Here is a 19,439-nt window from a genome sequence, read left to right on the forward strand (position 1 = left end):
GTGAATTTACTTACATTAATTTGCATATCTATAATTGTCAAATTATGTTAGTAAATAAGGGGTAATAATTAAAGTTTGATGTTCTGTATTAGGCTTCAACCCATAACTTTGTTTATTAACCTGTATGTTATAATGGCAGCAAGTTTCAGGCTGAGTTTACAACATGTACCAATATTTCTTGGTAAGCAGGAACAAAAGCCATCATATAACCTGTTGCAGACTTCATGAAATCCTGCTCACTGCCCTGTCAGGGGCTCTAACAAGTACCTTGCATGAAAAAGTTTACTGAAAGGTGTGATAGTAGGAGCAAATGTGACTCCATTTTGTTTTATGACTTCATCCTGTAAAACAACCATGCCAAGTAGAAGAGTCATGACTGGAGCAAGATGTTCTTTTCCTTTTGCTATAAAAACCTTTAAGAACACGGAACTACCTAATGAGGTATTGTTTCTGTAACTAGGGTAACGGTGCTCTGTTCCTATAACCGGGGTGACTGGGCTAACTGTGATTGGTTAGGCTTCCCTCTGCTTGACTGCACTGTCGTCCTGCTTCTGTAACCTGGCTTGCTTGCATTGGCTAGACCCCTGAACATCCCTTTTGCGGTTTTCAGGCTTATAAGGAGTGCTCTTGCAATTGTTCGGGGCTGATCAGGGGAACAGCTTTATGTTCTGGTCAGCCACCACCGGTGTGCTTCAATAAAGGCTTGATTCGATTATACGTGAGTGGTCTGGAAGTCAGTTTATGAAACCCTGGGACAAAGCTTTAACTATAACAAAGGCAATGCAGAAGTACTCTAACATCAGTTTCTAAAAGCTTCCTCATGGGATTAGATTAAAGAATTTTCCATTGATTAGAAAACAAAGGAACCAGAATTCTGGATCTAGAGAGTTGTTTCAGAGGTGTTGCACTACCAGGATTGTGAGATTCTGGTAGCTTTTGTTCTGAGTAATGAAATACAGTGGGTAAAAAATTGTATTTAATCCACAAGCTAATTAACAAAATCTCTGAATATTTAGAAAAGGGTTTGGAAAATTTTTCTATAGCCACCCTTTAAGTATGTATGATTGGCAAAATATGCAAAATAATAAATAATTTTACCCAGAGTGCAGTTATAAATTTCAGGGAACGAGACAATGTGAGATCAGTGAATACTTTCAAATGAGATATACTTGCATTTATTAATGAGAGATGAGAACAAATAACCCTACACATTTAGTAAAAAGTTACCTAGGATACAGTAAATACAATTTCACAATGGCGCATAGGGCTGGAAAATTTTCTGGTAGAAACTTCTAATTGTCTTCCAATTCTCATTTACTCCTTTTTATATGATATTATAAACACCAATTATTTCTGAGGGATAAGGGCACCTACAATAAAAAGAATATTTTCCAACATTTTACCAGTTAGGAATTATCATATATCTAAGCTCTGAAAAATTTATGTGAGAAGTAAGTTGTGCACCATAAAAGACTTTTAAAGGAAATATTGTGCTTCTCCTTCCATCTCATCTTCCTCCAGCTATTTGAACTGAGACTATGATGGCTCAGGACAAGGGGGTTAGTGGACAAATCTCCATGGAGTTTTAACATTTCTGCATATTTTCCAAGCAAGAAATTTTGACAATTTTTATTTACACCATATTTCCAAGGATATTTGTATGTCTAACATCAATAAAAGATGGGGAAATAATGTCTTCCTTTACAGCTGAGAGCAGCTTTGTTCCTTGAATAATAATAATATCTCCCTTCAGGACAAAGTTCAAGTAGATTTGCTGGCAACTCTCTTTAAAAAATAGCCCTTCCTAAATTTGAGATTTCTTAAAAGTGAAATAGACTCATTATATGTGCAGTGTTTGCCTCAATCTCTGTGAATCACCCTGGAGGGCCTTTGGGGTCAAGGGAAAGCAACACGAACATGAAACTCATGTTGCCTATTGTACTGTAAGTGATGAAGGCATTTCTCTGGGACCAGGAGACTATGACTTCTTCCAGCATCTGAAACTATAACTTCCTAGCTTGTATAACTTGTGGGGTTAAAAATCTCAGAATCATCACATTATTGATAGAGTCATACTCTAGAGTTTATGTAATTTAAAGTGAAGCTGGATGCAATGGCATATGCCTGTAATCCCAGCAGCTTGGTAGGCTGAGGCAGGAGGATCTCAAGTTCAAAGCCAGCCTTAGCTGGCTTTGAAAGCGAGATGCTAAGCACCTCAGTGAGACCCTGTCATCAAATAAAATACAAAATAGGATTGGCTCAGTGGTTGAGTGCCCTGAGTTCAATCCCTGGTACCCCAAAAAAAGAAAAAGTAAAAAGTATCCTGGGCCTTAACATCTGCAAAATCATATTCCGTTGTTGTTGGTGTTTTTATTATTGTTGTTGTTGTTTTGGGGGAGAGTACTGGGGATTTACCCTAGGGATAATTTACTTCTGAACTATAGCTCAGCACTTTTTCTTCTTTCTTTCTTTTTATTTATTTATTTGTTAATTTATTTCTTTATGTTGAGACAGGGATTCATTAAGTTGCTTAGGGTTTCTCTAAGTTACTGAGGCTGGCCTTGAACTTGTGATCCTCCTATTTTAGCCTCTAAGTCACTGGGATTACAGATAAGTAACACCATTCCCCAGCACAAAGCCACTTTAATACAGATTTGGACACAGCTTACTGAATATAAGATGTATTTCCTAGAACTGCTGTATAGTTCATACTAGAATAGTATTATATATACCAGAGTAGTATTATCTTGGATAAGTAGGTATCAAGGCACTGAAACTTGGTGTCTAAACACTGTGTAAAACTGATTAAAACTATAAAACATAACTTATAGGTGCTGACCAAACAGTTATGAAAAATAGTAGGGAAAACTCAACTCTTTTCTATTTTCAGGAGAGTTCTAAAAAAGTTTACTTAAGGATATTTTTGAATCTCCTGCCAGTTCCTAGCATTCAAAGTATATGCTGGTCAATATTTGTAACAAGCTGAACTAGGAAACTAATGACCCCTAAAAATGTTGTATTTCTGTCCTTTTCTCGTTGCCTAAGAATGAAATCACAACTCCATAGCTTAACATAAAACTCCTTTTATTCTCAGTCTAATCTTTTCATCCTACCAGCTGCATCTCTTCCTGTTCTTCACTATCACCACTTCCATAAGAATGATATATCTGCCAATCTTTATATATCACTGGCTATGACCTTTCATGACCCTTGTCTTTACACATAAGCTTTCCCTGTACGTAATGCTTCCTCCTTTTTTCTTTATGTTACAAATTGTTACTCATCTTTCAACTCTAACTTGAAATGTCACCTTTCCTCTCTTGCTATGAAACTGTCAGATGCCACTTCCTATGTTGTCAGAGTATTTACTTGCAGCATTAGACTCTTCTTGGCTCTTCAGACTCTCAACATCTAATTTGTTGTCTTAGTGAAAGAAAGCAGGGAATCAGTCTATGAGGAAATACATAGTGAGTGAGGGATGATAACCTTAGATCATTTTTTATGACAGTCAGTGTGCATATTGGAGAATTCATCCTAACTGCTAAGAGTATATTATTTCTATGCTATGGTTGTTTTTAAAATGTTAAGAGTTAATTAGAATAATATTGTTTAGTTTTACATTATAGTTCTCGAGAACTATAATGTAAAACTAAACAATTTTATTTGTTTGTTTGTACTAGGGATTGAACTCAGAGTGCACTACCACTGAGTCAAATATCCAGGCCATTATTTAAATTTAAATTTAAAGTTTTATTCATATTTTGAGACAGAATCTCACTAAATTGCTGAGGCTGGTCTCAGCCTACTGAGTTGACAGGATTATAGGCATGTGCCACTATACCAGGCTACATTCTAGTTGTTAGTCATTTATTCTTAGTTTGGATTACAAGAAGTGGAAAGTAGATGAGGTCAATTGATTCCATATATTCATAAAGTACACGATGATACATTTTTTTTTCAAATGTGGGAATACATCTCATGGTTTTAATGATGACTTGGGAAACAGCCATCATTAAGGACATTGTTATTGTGTTTTATATGCATTGCAATTTCTAATTTCCTTTTCAAGTACTTTTGTGCAGAAAAGTCCAATGTATTTTCTACTGTTAATTAAATGTCCTTAGGTTTGATATTTTATGTTATTGAAATTATGATAATTGCTTTCTTATATGTATGACATATCATACTATGAATAACATGAAAAGGATACCTTATATATCAAATGAAAACCAACATCAATAATGTAGTTTAGGCTTTATTAAGTAATTTGCAACATAATAGCTAGTCTATATCAGTATTAGTTTATGAAAAGAACTGTCAAATATCATTTCATTTTTATTGAGGCATCACATGAATTTCTTAAGTGTGTAAACCCTGTATTAATGGATATTATTAGGGAGGATTCATAATATGTGTAATTAAACCAAATAAGTCAATGATAAGATAACCTGTGAACTTTGCAGAAATATTTTGTTTACATATAAAACATATGCTAATACATATATTATAGCTAAAAATATGCTATAATATTTCTATAAGGTAAGCAGTATGTTTAATTAATCATCTTGTAATTCTTATATTCTTGGAGAAAAGAATGTGAGATGTTTATTAACTCACTGATTTCACCTGCATAATAAGTAGATTTTTCATTGGATAAATTTGGTTTGATGCATAATATCCTAATTTTTATTAAGTGGTTTATTTCTATTCCTAGTTTATTGAGAGTTTTTTTTTATTGTGAAATGTGCTGAATTTTGTAGAATACTTTCTTTTTGGTTTTGAGACAATTATGTGACTTTTAGACTTACTGTTAATATGGTGTATGGGTCACTTTAACTAACTTTTATGTATTGAAACATCTTTGAGTCCCAGGAGTAAATCCCACTTGATCATGGTATATAAGCCTTTTACTGTGCTGTATAATTTAGTTTGCTGATACTATGTTGAGGATTTTTTAACCTATGTTCATCAAGAATATTGGTCTCTAGCTTTCTTGTCTTTCCTGGCTTTGATACTGGGGTAATTCTGGCCTCATAAAATATTTAGGAGTGTTCCCTCCTTGTTTTTGGAAGGTCTTGTCATAATTGGCATTAACTCTTACAGTGTGTGAGATTTTACCAGTGTGTGAGAGTTTTACCAGTGAAACCATCTCTAGTCCTGTATATTTCTTTGTTGGAAGGTTTTTATTACTGTTTCAATCTCCAAAATCTGAATGGACATATATCTTACTGATACTAGTTTATACATAGGTCTGTTCGGACTTTATATTTCTTCATGACTTAGTCTCAGTGGGTCATATGGTATCATTTTTTATACATATTTTGTTACATGTTTGTTAATGTAATTTACCATTTTAAGATAATTCCAGAGAATAAAAATAAGTATGATATATTATGATATATTATAACATGGAGTTATTTTATTATCATCTGTCAGCAATGCTAGGTTCAGATAACTAAAGAGTATAATTAATTAATGCAATATATGTTAATAAATAGAGCAGATTGAAGTGAACCTTTTCTTTAAAACAGTATCAAAAATTGATTGACACCTTTTTTATATCTAAAATATTTACCATAGTCTGTTCCAGAAGTCTTACAGAAAGACAATCACATAATAATTAAGTTCATGCAAAATAAACTTAGTTACCCTTAAGAAATATCTCAAGATCAGTATACTTTCTTTAGATCTTAAATGAAACAAATAAATGAGGTCCAGATTTTATGAAATGTTTAGGATGATAACAACTTCTGAGTGAATAATTAGTTTGCTTCTGGGTGATTTTGCAAGCTAAATTGTCCAATACTTGTCTTTTAAAATGCTCTTATTGGTTAACTTCAACATAATGCAAGATTGAGAGCCAGTAGACAACTTGTGAGTAATCAAGCAAAGAGGTATTACATTCAGAAAAGAAACACTTGGAAAATCAGAAACATTTTATCATGGCAGACATATATACATGAGAAATATAAACAGCTTTAAAAAAATGTTTCCAGGATTTGAAATCAGTTTAAACATAATATCCTAAAATTATTAAGTAATATCAGAGCATGAATTTATAAATCTATAATCTGAATGATTTTATACACTAAATAATACTTTCTTCAAATGCATTTATTTTGAAATTGAAAAATGTAGAATTAAAACTACATGCCTGGCTGGCATGGTGGCACAGACCTATAATCCCAGTGGCTCAGGAGGTTGAGGCAGGAGAATCTTGAGTTCAAAGTCAACCTCAGCAACTTAGTGAGGCCCTAAGCAACTCTGGAAGACTCTGTCTCCAAATAAAATAATAAAATGGACTGGGCGTGTTTCTCAATGATTAGTGCCCTTGGATTCAATCCCTGGTACAGGAAAAAAAAAAAGACTACAAATTAGGCAAAATACTGATAGAAAAGGAAAAATTCTACAACATACCGCTTCATCAAAACATAATCATATCATTTCCTTTACTCTGTGGCTTCCCATTTCACTGAGGGGAAATATCTACTTGTGCCTGTGTAAGCTGCCATTCACCCCAAACTACCACTTCTCACCCCAAATGCCACTCCAGCCTCATTCTTTCCTCTAGCCCCACTGCCTTTATTCTGTTTCTAAAACTTGGCACTAATTGTTTAGTTAGCCTGTGGTCTTTTGCCCCCCCAGATATTCTTGCATTCATCTCCAATCACTTATTTTATTTTCTTGTAAATGTCACCTTGAAAGTGAGATCTTCCTTGATTATTTTACATTCCAACAACAATGCCTCCTCCCATCTATTGCATTCCTGACTCTGCTTCTCAGGCCTATATCACTCAGCTCCCCTCCACAGTAGTATATAAATGTTTTATTTTATATGTCATAAATGTTTATTTTATATGTCTACTTCCCCCACCCCAATACATCAGTAGCATTGAAAGCAGGGATTTTTTTCTTGTTTTACTTATAGTTATGTTCACAGAACTTTGCATGGTATGTGGCTTCCATGTAGGGAAGAAATGGGTACATAACTGCAACACCATACCAACTTCCATCACAGGATGGAAACTTCATGACTGTTTTCACCCAAATTAGTATTTTTAAAGGTGTAAGTGCCAGTTATGATGTACAGCTTATTTTCCTGGGTTCCTGACATACTTCTCATTATTTAAATAAATATAACAAAATGAATGTATTAAGTTTCAGTAATATTGAATCAGGCTAACATCATTGTATACATTTTTCCCCTGGAAATCTTGTGTTTAGCTAAGAAAGTTTGTTATGACAATATTTGTTAGGATTATTCTTTTTATTTAGTTTCTTAAATTTGGGGGATGGAACACAAGGATCAGGCATGATTTATACACTTCCAAATCAATTCTGATTAGGGTACTTTCTTATATCTTATTCTATATTTTAATAATTAGTCCTCAGTGTTTATTAAGTTTAATATAGTAATACTAATTACCTTAGCCATAAATGATTTAAGTCATTCTAAGATTCTAGAAAACATAGAGATTAAAATATTATATTTATTTTTATTTCAACTAGTACACAGCATATTAGTATAGTAGGTACTGAGGATAGATGTACTCATTTGTAGAATCTTTAACAAAATCTCCATGTGAAATAATGTACTTCTAACATACCTGAAGCTCACATTTGAAGAAATTTGTTTTTTAGAGAAATTTCTCTTTTCTGAATTTGTCACCCAGACTGTGATATTAAATCATGTTTTTCCAATTGTGTTTTTAGGTTGTATTCAGTTGGGGGTCGTGATGGCAGTTCCTGTTTGAGTTCAATGGAATACTATGATCCTCATACAAATAAGTGGAACATGTGTGCTCCGATGTGTAAGAGGAGAGGGGGTGTTGGAGTGGCCACATGTGACGGTTTTCTTTATGCAGTAGGTGGTCATGATGCTCCTGCTTCAAACCACTGTTCCCGGCTCCTAGATTATGTAGAAAGGTAAGACCCCTTGGGCATTGCTAAAGTGTAAGTGACAGTGCTAATGACACTGATGGCGGCTAATTCTAGTGATTGTGAAAACTGTACTTTAGGAAAAACAACTTAAATTCCTCCCCACCCCCTTTCACACACACACAGAGACACACACACATTCTTTCATTTTCTCATTTTCATGTTTTCTTTTTTTTCTTTCTTCCTTTTTTCTTAAATCCCTGAATTTTTCTTCTCACGATGCTTAAATAATCTTAAAATTTCTCCTTGATGAGTTTTTAAAAGGTTGGCTGAAACAGTATTGTTTACCAGACATGAATATTCGTTCATCCTTTTTTTGGGGGGAGAGGGGATATTGGGGATTGAACCACATCCCCAGTCCTGTTTTGTATTTTATTTACAGACAGGGTCTCACTGGCTTTGAATTTGAAATCCTCCTGCCTTAGCCTCCAGAGCCTCTGGGATTGCAAGCATGCGCCACTATACTCTACATTTTTAAAATATTAGATATTTTAATATTAGATATTTTTGTTTGTTTTATTCATCCAGTCTTGTTTGTTCTACCTACCTCTTCAGACTCTCAAAGACCTATTATGAATTTCTTTGTTTTAAGACACACCCTTTTAAATGTAAGAGTTACTAGAACTATTTTTATTTTTAATAAAATCTCAAACTTGAGATCCTCCTGCCTCAGGACTTTGAGTCCCTGGGATTACAGGTGTGTACCACTGTGCCCAGCTTCTTTTAACTCTTCCTAAAAAAGATCAGGTACACATAGACCAGAATGAGAAGGTACCTTAACTTCAGGCTTAGTGTTCCCTTTCAGGGCTGTGCCTTGTTTAGAATTGTTATACTTTATGCAGTAAAGGTTTTAACATCTTTTAGTAAGACTCATGGTGATGTTTCCTGTTATTGAAAGATGCATGCTGATCTATAGGGAAATTAAAATATAGAATACTGGTGTTATCAGCTGGAATAAATAAACCTGTTGTACCTTCAAACCTCTCAATGGTGTAACAGCATGATGTCTACTTGTCTGACTGTGTAGGGACTGCTGTGATACTGTCTTCCCACCCTCATGAAGTGTGTGTATACACACACATAGAGAGAGAAAGAGAGAGGGAGAGTGCACTTGCACAGCAGTCCCTACACTGAGAGGGAAAAGAAAACAAAACCTGATACTATGAAACTGTTCACTGGTTCTTAAAGATACTACTTGCAAGTAATACAATTCTCTTTCTTCCTACTTTAGTGACAAACCAGCATATGGCCACAGACAACTTCATGAGGGTGGGAAGACAGTATCATAACTTCCCCCTGGGAGAAAAGCAAGATGTGTTTCTCACTGAACACAGGGAAACTTTTTTTTGATATTAAGAAGCTACATCATTTATACTCATGCTTATAAGTGGTATAGTTACTTGGAGAAAGATGCAATAACTTTTTGCTAGAAATAATATCATTATTCTACTGAGGTTCAGTCCATTAGCAAGAGATAGCTTTTGTTAAGCAGTATCAACTCAAATATATACTGTTTCCTCTATAGATATCCATAAATAATGTTAAACAGTATTGCTGCTCTGTGAAATGGACTTCATTTTTATGGTTACATATACATAGACAAGGGCATTAGGCTTACCATGTTTCCATTAAATATTCTCTAATCTACTGAAATTAGAAACTATAGGTGTTATAGTAAGGATGGTGGTGAGGGTCTAAATAAATAGATTTATATTTTTATACACATAAAAATGCAATCATTTTTTAATAAATCTAAGTAAATTGAGAGGTCCTTCACATTTTTCTCTGCTGAATTCCTGGGAAAATGAAGGAGAAGCTGAATATGAGCAGGGTTCTACTTTTACCTTGAATATCATATAAAAATGCTGCTAATGAAATGATATTTCATCCAAATATTCCCTCTAATTTTACTGTATGATGTATTGAAATGTTGTTTGTGAACAGAGGCATAAATAATTCAGTCTAGGAATACATTTATGATGCAAAATTAGATTTAAATAAGCATAGCTATTTTAAGTTATAGGAGTGTAGTGAGTACACACAGCTTAAGTAATGCAGAAGCACATAGTGTTCTCATGATTCTGTCCTAATTCATACTACCTGTCAAAGTAATAGCATCCTTGCATGTTTTGTAAACTGTTTTTTTTTATTGATGATTTCACATGTAAATCATCAATAAAAAAGTACATAATGGTATTTCTGTAGAACTATTTTGCACATATAATGTGAAAAATATTTTACTATAATCATAGGCAAAACAGAATGCTGGAAATAATGACTAGTGTACAATGCTATATTTGATTGGTAGGTAGATAGATATGCCAAATTTTAATATACTATTTGCATAATTCCTTATGCAAATGCAAATATATAATAATGGTATTAAACACAGTTATATAATACTTAAAATTTTTACAGTCACCTCTCACCTCTCATAAGCACAAAGAATATCAGATCAGAGCAAGTTGGAAACCAGGGACTGAGTGAGAACAGGAAGTCCAGAATAGTATATGGAACAGACAAAATTTGATTTTGTGACTGAGTCTCACATTAATGAGAGCATCTTGGCTGACAAAATTTGTTTCCAAAATGCGCAGTGAGTTCTAGGAGAATTTAAGCCTATAAAATATGCTGCATTAGACAAAGAACTTTCACACATCTATTTATTTAGACAGCAATTATTATATTGTATATATTTTGCAATGTGCCATACAGAGTTTACAATGTGTTTTAAGAGACAAGAAACAAATAATCAGAGCTTAATATTTAATAACATTTTAATACTGTATAATATTTAATATTAACAAATATTTTATTATATTTAAATAACAAATTATATCATTAATAATTAATAATATTAACATGTTATACAACAATACTATCAATTAATAATATTTCAAACAAAACTGGAATCCAGGCCATAGATCAGAAAATGTCTGCAAAAGCATCAATACCACTTTTGGCTATTAGTAGATCCAAACGACTTTGCCCTCAGATCTGCATCCCAGTAATGAAGGATGATAAGAGAAGAGTTTAAAAGTAATAGGAACTCCCTAAACTTTCTAACACCCACTTTTGCTTCTTCCAATTTATTCTTCTCATAGTTGTTAGAGGAATATTTTCATAATGCATATTTGGCCTAAAATAATATAATGATAATTTTGCTTTATGCTAATTATCAATATCAATTAAAATTATGCTTACATCAGTCTTTCCACTAAAGTTTGCTCCATATGTTGGGAATGACATGATTACATTTTTTCCTAAGTATTTCTGCACTTTGGCAAAATCCCTGGTAGAGTAGGCACTCAGTCAAGATTTATTGAATCTGACAGTAAGAAAAATGACCTCAAATTTTCCCCAAGAAAAAATATCTTCAGGGAAACTAAGTCATTATACTGATACATAAGTGAATTAGAAGATGATATATAGAAAGAAATGTTAAATCATCTAGTTATATGTATCATGATATATCATCTCTCTATGTATGTGTTATATAGAGTGATAAGAGTGATGGGTATATATTTCTCTTTCTCTCTGTATAATATATATGATAAGAGTGAGCATTGGATGAATGGAAGAATGGAAGGATAAATGGATGTTTGGAAGGACAAATATATAGTAGGTTCTTACTTGATTCTTTTTACCAGATTTTCATGTAAATGTCTATTTTCATCATCTTTGGCTGAATATCAATAATTCTTATATATTTAAGATATTTATTCAATAGACAAAAAATTTCAGGGTAGATGGTGCCTGAAAAACAAAGCTATGGTTCAAATATTAATTCAAAATATCTTTATATGTTAATCAAACACAGTTAACAAGTAATTGTAAAAGTATTTTATATATTATCATAAATAGACAAAAATTTTCAAGGTCTATCAAAATCTAATCCAGTCAGAAAAATTTATCTAAAACAATAGTACTTATTATATTTCTGTAAAGATGTACCTCAATAGTTTTATTTTGTTAATCTCTGATAAAATGAAATGAGTAAAGGCAATATGTGCAGTCATACAAGCAGGAATAAACACATTATGCAATTTGTTACAACATTGAACTTTTAATTACCATAAACATTAATATATGAGGTAAGAATAGGAATCTTGGATACTTTCATTTCTTTTTTTCATCCTACTTCATTTCCATCCTTTTTGTTTACACAAAGTCCAAGAATTGTAACATTTGTAGAACAGGAAGAAGTGAAAAAGGAGAGACAAACTATTTGCTCAGATTATTGATATTTTTCTTAGTTTTTTTAAGAACCACATTAAATTTTACTTATATTATATATATATATATATATATATATATATATATATATATATATATATATATATATATATATCCCTAAATTTATTTTTTTGTATTTACAATAGATAGGGATTTTATGAAAATTTAAGTACTGAGGGGCTCAGCTTTATTAGTGGATACAATAATTGTTAACTGATACCACAGCTATTAATAATTTAGATGTGATTAGATATTTTCCAGAATGACTTATGAGGCAAGGGACATTTTTGAAGTGGTCAGCTGGAGACACTGACAGAATGGCCTGCTGGAAAGCTCTATCCAGAATTCTGGCATTATATTTTTTTATCTGTATATTTTGAAGGAGAAGAACAGTCCTGTGAAATGACAGATGTTCATGAATTGAGAGGATATCAACCCTGTTATCAAACTGAAAAATTCATTTTTATTTTGGCAGAAGTTATTTTAAATGCATAGTTAGAATTCACAGGTGTTCTGTCAATATTAATAGAGAAAGTAATTATGTAAATAATATATTGTTTCTTAGTTTGGAATGAGGAGATGCTCATTTTTAAAAATGAGCTTTAACCAGTATTCAGAACTCCTGGGTATGCTCCATCTTCTATTGATTGGCAATAATTTAAATAATTTGTAATCATCTACTGAAGAATTGCATCTGAAAGGACTCAAAGAGCTGCTTAGCTTGCCCTTGTTTTCTCTCTGTTCTGTCAACAACTCATTTTCTCTCTTCTCAACCTTGCAAAGTAGATGTAATAAAACATGACATAAGTCAAAATAGAATTTTTCATTCATCTTCTTAGAAAAGGTGACAACAAATTAACTTTTAAAAACATTTTTTGTATAGAAATAAACAGTGAATACGGAGAGGGAAGTAGAAACCTAATTTCTTTGTCTTCCTTTCTCAGTCTGTTCGTACCCCTTATATTTTTAAAAGAAGTATCAAATAATATTGGGAGGAATATTAATAAAAACATAAAAATATGCTTATTCAAAATAAATATTAAACACACAATCCACATGAGAGTCTGAAACACATTATGAATACTGAGTAGAATTATTTTTTTAACATGAGCTAACCTCTTTCTACTTTGTCATAGAGTGGAAGTTGACAGTCAATTCAAAACCATTTCACCTCTCATGTGACCCTAATTAACAGACTTCTGTAGTTGAATTCAAACAGAGAACATGCCCTCAATAACCCGTGTGAGATTCCTGTTAAGAAATATATTCTGATCAGAGAATAATATATATATTGGGACTGAATTTGAAACTAAGAATCAATCTTGAATATTTAAAACATTTCCAACTGATATTTAAAACATTTCCAACTTTTTAATTTTTTAACTTATAAATAGTGCATATTTGTTGTAGATGATGTGGAAAATCCATTAAAGAAAGCAATTCCATCAGTTATTATGAAACCCAAATTTATTTATGTAATCTGGTGTCTACTTTTTTTTTCTTCTTTTTGTATTTTAAGATACATTTTCTAGCAAATATTAACATTTGCAAAAATGTCTCTCTGTTTCTTTATCTCTTTCTCCTAATTTACTTTCAGGCTGTTATTAGTAGCACAGCACATATGGAATACTAAAAACTGTATTGAAGCTGGGTATGATGGCATGCACCTGTAAACCCAGTGGCTTGGGAGGCTGAGACAGGATGATTGAAAGTTCAAAGCCAGCCTCTGCAATTTAGTGAGGCCCTAAGCAACTTAGAAAGACCCTGTCTCTAAATAAAATACAACAAAGACCTGGGGATGTGGCTCACTAGTTAAGTGCCCCTGGGTTCAATCCCTAATTCCAAAAAAACTATGGATTGATGCATATGGAATGTCTAATAGGTTGGGCCTCCTGATCTTAAATTCCACCAGAACTTATTGCATTTTAAAGTATGGTATGAACCAATAAGATGTGGTTTATTATTTTTAAAATTTATTTGAATATACTTTAGATAAAGATGTTATTAACTACTTGTTTGTCAGATTAACAAATATTTCCCTGAGATTATTTGCTTAAGTGTAGATGTTGTACATTTTTTTTAAGAGAAAAATGTATGAGTTTTTTCCTCTGGTTATATATCTCTGACTACTGAATAACCCCCAATTCTTAGTGGTTTATTTATTATCTATCAAATTTATTATCTTTCATGATTCTCTGTGTTGATTGATTTCATCATCAGGCTGACACTGCAGTTATCTGGAATTAAATGATGGAATACTCAATATTCCATTTAATTCTCTCTCAGTACTAACAATTAAGGGTAGCTATTGTTGGAGAGATCTGCTTATCCATCTACCAGAGAACTTTGGTTCTCTGCTGGACTCTCCTTGTGATTTGAATTTCTCCAGTATGGTAACTTGAATCCAAGGCAAGGGGATCCAACAGGAAAGGTTTCTAAGTGGATCCTATACAACGACTAATTAAGCCTTTAGAATATATTTGTTAATGTCCCATTAGTTGACTCAAATCACTGTGATGTGGGAATCACAAACCACCCAAAGGCATTACATTAAGAAGCACAGTTCATTAGGTGTCAGTATAGTAATGATTTGCCCAATTGTCATCATGTTTTAAAGTAATTACCTGTCCTGATATCAGATATACATGCATCTATATTTTATCCTTACTTTATAGCTTTAGCTGTTTTCAGTTAACTCTTTATCTAGTAAACCACTTGGCAAATGATATAAGATGTTCATGTCCATTTTAGTCTCCTTTTAATTAGATCATTATAAACTGAAAAGTACTAATTTCAACCAATATTATAGAATAAATTCAATATAAGCTCTTTTTCTGTACTATTTTTATTATATGCTCATTACTAGTGCCTAATCTATATACTTTTGATATTATATATTATATATTTGTTTATAGAGCCTTTTATTTTCAAACTGTTAAATTTTATTTTACTGAAATAAATATTTGTACTAAAATCATATATTAAATATTTAATTTAATAAATTAAAATACATATATTAATCAATTTTTGTTATTTTTAACTAATATTAGTAAGAGTCAAGCACCTTTACATTATTCGTCTTTCAAAATGTCTGTTCTATACAATATTATTTTTTAATATGACCATTTAAAAATTAAGTAAAATTCTCCCGATATTCTAATCAAAGTTTTATAGGCTATACTCTGTTCTTAAATGTTCCTAAAATCATTTTTAACAATTATATTTAAATTGCTATTTCAAGTTCCCTTAGATAGTGTTCCCTAAGTAGAACTTAAGTCAACACCTAACATATTAATACTAGGTGTTAACAGATCCAGGGAAACAAGAGATGGATGGAACAAAATTTGAATGAAGAGAGGAAAGTAAATACAACATGGTGCATTACTGAGTTAACACCAAAAACCAGAGCTGGTTGCGCATTCATTCAAATTCTCTTTGAAGAAGCTCCTGTAGGATTGATAATGTATCTTGAGAAAGTGCCTATAGTGGTGAAGCCTGACTACTTTGAGTAGCCTTTTGTGAGATCAATTTGCATGTGCTTGATGAGCAATCCTCTCTCCCTTTGTCAGTACACTGCCATTCAGAATCACCCACAGACCACCACTGTTTACTGATCATAATGTAGAACAAATGAAACAAGCATGCAGATCTCTGGTTGTGCAAAGACCAGTTCCATTAAATAAGCTATTAGGAGAATGATTGACTGTGTGTTGGGGTGGGGGGGTGTGTATGTGTGTGTATGCATGTGTGTGCACATGTGCATATGTGGGTGTGTTTTATCACACAACTCTCTCCTAAGAGAGTTCAAAGAAGTAAAAACAGTTTTTAAGTAGACATTAATATTATTTTTTAAATAATATTTTTAATTATAATCAACCAACTGCACTTACACGTAAAACTTTTATATATTTTATCTTCCACAACACTGAGGTGAAGTAAGTCGCCACTGTTTTATCCTTTTCTTCTTTTACTTTGGCACATTTGTATAAAATTTTATCTTAATACACAAGATTTGTTTTATCCAAATATATTTTTACTTTCTCATCAATTATATTCTTGTACACATATATTTCTTTACCTCTTTTCACTCCAATGTACAGATATCATTTTGCCTTGATTTTGAAAAAAAAAAAATTCTGTGTTTTTTTTAGTCATACATGATAGTAGAGTATATTTTGACATATTTATAGAAACATGGAGTTCATCTTATTCTAATTAGGATCCCAGTCTTGTCATTGTACATGATGTGGAGATTCACTGCAGTGTCTCATATATGTACACAGGAAAGTTATGTCAGAATCATTCCACTGTTTTTCCTATTCCTATTTCCCCTCCCTTCTTTGGATGGAGATACTTTTTTTTCTCCTTATTTTAGTTTATTGTGTACAACTTTCTAAAAAGAGATCTAGATTGTTGTATTGCAATAGTTTCCTTTATAAACAATATTTTTATATATACATGGAATTTTGTATCAAATTGAACCAACTTCTGAGTCATAAAGTAAGCCTTAAAAAATCACAAAACTTGAAATTTCAAAGAGTGTATTCTCTGACCAATGTGAAATTTAATTAGAAATAAATAGCTAAAAGATAACTTTTAAAATGATAAACATTTGAATTTAAGGAATTCAATTTAAAACACCACATGGCCAAAATTAGAAAATTATTTGAACTGAATGATAATAAAGATGTGATATATCAAGATTTTTTGAATGTAGCTAAAGAAATACTTAGAGTAGAACATTTTGTTAAGTGCCTTCATTTAACAAATAACAAATGCTGAAAAGCAACGTTTTATGTTTTATCTTAAGAATATATAAAAATTAGAGCAAATAACAATCAACAAAATTGAAGTGAAAAAAGAATTAGAAATTTATTAGTAAGATAGAAAATAAATATATGAAAGGATTAAAAATAAACTTTCACTTTTCAGAAAATATATGTAATACAGTTTATAAACTCCTTTCTAGAATAACAAGAAATAAAGAAAAGAGAGAAGAGAAAGAAATACTTACATCAAGAGAAAATGAACAAACAATACTATGTATTTTACAGACTCTAAAAATAAAATATTTGATATGTTTACATTATTATTTACAAATTAAGTTATGAGCAAAAGAAATACATTTGAAGAATTTTATGACTTAAAAAACCTTATACAAGAAAAATAAAACAGAAAGAAAAAAATGTTGGTCACTCTCTAAATAAGTGCAAATATTGAAAAGAACTGCCAAATCCTAAATCTTACCTATCTCCATCTATCTAATCTATCTATTCACACATCTATATAATGTGTGTGTATCTGCATATATAGAGAGACAGAGACACAGAGAGACAGAGAAAGAGAAATTCATACTCTCCAGCACACAAACACATATATAAAATAATAAAGCAGTTCAATTTCAATTTATTTCATAAATACAAGTTTGATTTTATATGAGAAATAGAAATATAAATAAATGAAACAGTATAATAATAAAACAAGCTAGCATCTGATTAAGTACAAAAATGATGTCAGCATCCATTCATAAAAAACTTATAAAATAAATTAATTGTATTAATTTGATAATGAACATTTACAAAAATTAATATTCAAGTATTGAATTTAGATTTTAGGATTTTCATTTAGAAGAGAAAAAAATGAGTGCTAATATTAATTTTATTCAACATTTTAGTAGAACAAATAGCCAGTATATAAAAGCCAAATATAAATACCCAATACATAAAAGCCAGTATATAAATAGCCAAATATGAAAGGAAAAATAGCTATAGCATTTGAACAGAGATATAAAAATACATTGGTAATCAAGATTACATGAAAGATACTGAATGCTAATCTAATCTCAAATTTGGAAATGTTAGATTTCACAAATAATATTTATTATATATTCAGTTATCTTATAAATTAATTATATTTCTATGTGAAAACAATAAACCATAACAAAATTATAGTATAAATGTTACCATTAAAATATTTTTTAAAATACCTAGGAATAAATCTCACAATAGGTATATATTTTTTCTAAACACAAAAATAAAACATTAGTGAGAAAAGTTTTAATATCATAAATGGAAGGAAATGTTCTGTTCATAGAATAGAGGACTGAATATTTTTAAAATGCAAATTATCCTCTAAATTGATTTATATTTTCAATGTAATCTTTATTAATTTGAAATAGTGTGGTCATAGGTGCATACATATCACAAATCTGATCATAAAACTTAAATAAAAATCAAAAGCACACCCCAAGTTCCAAAATAACCTTTCTTGCATTACTATGTTATTCTAATATTTTTAAAGTCAGAGTTTCCATTTTGATAATCTCATGAACTGTATATAAAAACTTACTACTAAGTTATTTTAAGTAAGATATTGTGGTATCACCACAGTATAAACAAATAGACAAATGAAACAGATTTGTATCCTCAAACAGAATCAAACAGAAATCTTGATTATGGGAAAGGAGAAGCTGAAGAGCAGTGAGGAGAACCCAATTATTATGACAAACAGGGCTGGGTCATTTGGATATTAAATATACAAAAATATTATTCTTAGCGCTTATCTCATAACACACCAAAAATTAGTTCAGAGTGCATTTTAGATTTAAATGTGAAAAATAAAGCAATAAAACATTTAGAATACAATAAAGAAAACTATAGTAAAAGTATTGGAATGTGAGATAATTGTGAACATAGACCTAGAAAGGGTTATCAATAAAGAAAGATATTACTGTTGAAATGTTTTAAAAAATACCATTAAGAGGATAAGAAAGTAAGCCAGAGCATGAGAAAAATATATGGAATACATACAATCAACAAATGCATTGATTCAACTATAAAAATAAACTATAAATAAAATACAAACTATTTTTAAAAGAACATTAAGGCATTAAAAAAAATAAATAGGCAGAACACATAAACAAGAGTGCTTCAAAACATGACACCCAAATAGGAAATTACTATTGCAAAGAATGATTGATGTTGTTAGTCCTAAAGGAAATGCAGACTAAAACTCCAACATCTCTCTACCACTTACCCATCAGAAAGGTTAAAATGAAAACAGCCTATAATACTAGAGCAGGTAGAGCAAGTGAAACTCATTACACTAATGAAGGGAGTGTAAGTCAACACAGCTTCTTTGTCAAATGAATTGACAGCACTTTCCACCTTTCAGTTTTTTTGACCAAAACATCTCATTCCTTAATATCCATTAGCAATGCACTTATATGAAAATACCTGAACAAGAATGTTTATAGAAACATTAAT

At 31.3% G+C, this 19,439-nt stretch overlaps 1 protein-coding gene across 2 annotated transcripts in view; it reads left to right on the top strand.

The window, feature by feature from the left end:
- Klhl1 (kelch like family member 1) overlaps window positions 1-19,439 on the top strand; it is a 377,975-nt gene that overhangs the window by 349,175 nt on the left and 9,361 nt on the right. For both annotated transcript variants that reach the window (XM_027938066.3, XM_027938067.3), the window contains one exon: window positions 7,714-7,926. In XM_027938066.3, the coding sequence (XP_027793867.1) occupies window positions 7,714-7,926 (213 nt within the window). The remainder of the gene's footprint in view (window positions 1-7,713; window positions 7,927-19,439) is intronic.

This window comes from Marmota flaviventris, chromosome 4, assembly GCF_047511675.1.
Source record: "Marmota flaviventris isolate mMarFla1 chromosome 4, mMarFla1.hap1, whole genome shotgun sequence".
In the NCBI taxonomy this organism is placed as follows: Eukaryota; Metazoa; Chordata; class Mammalia; order Rodentia; family Sciuridae; genus Marmota; species Marmota flaviventris.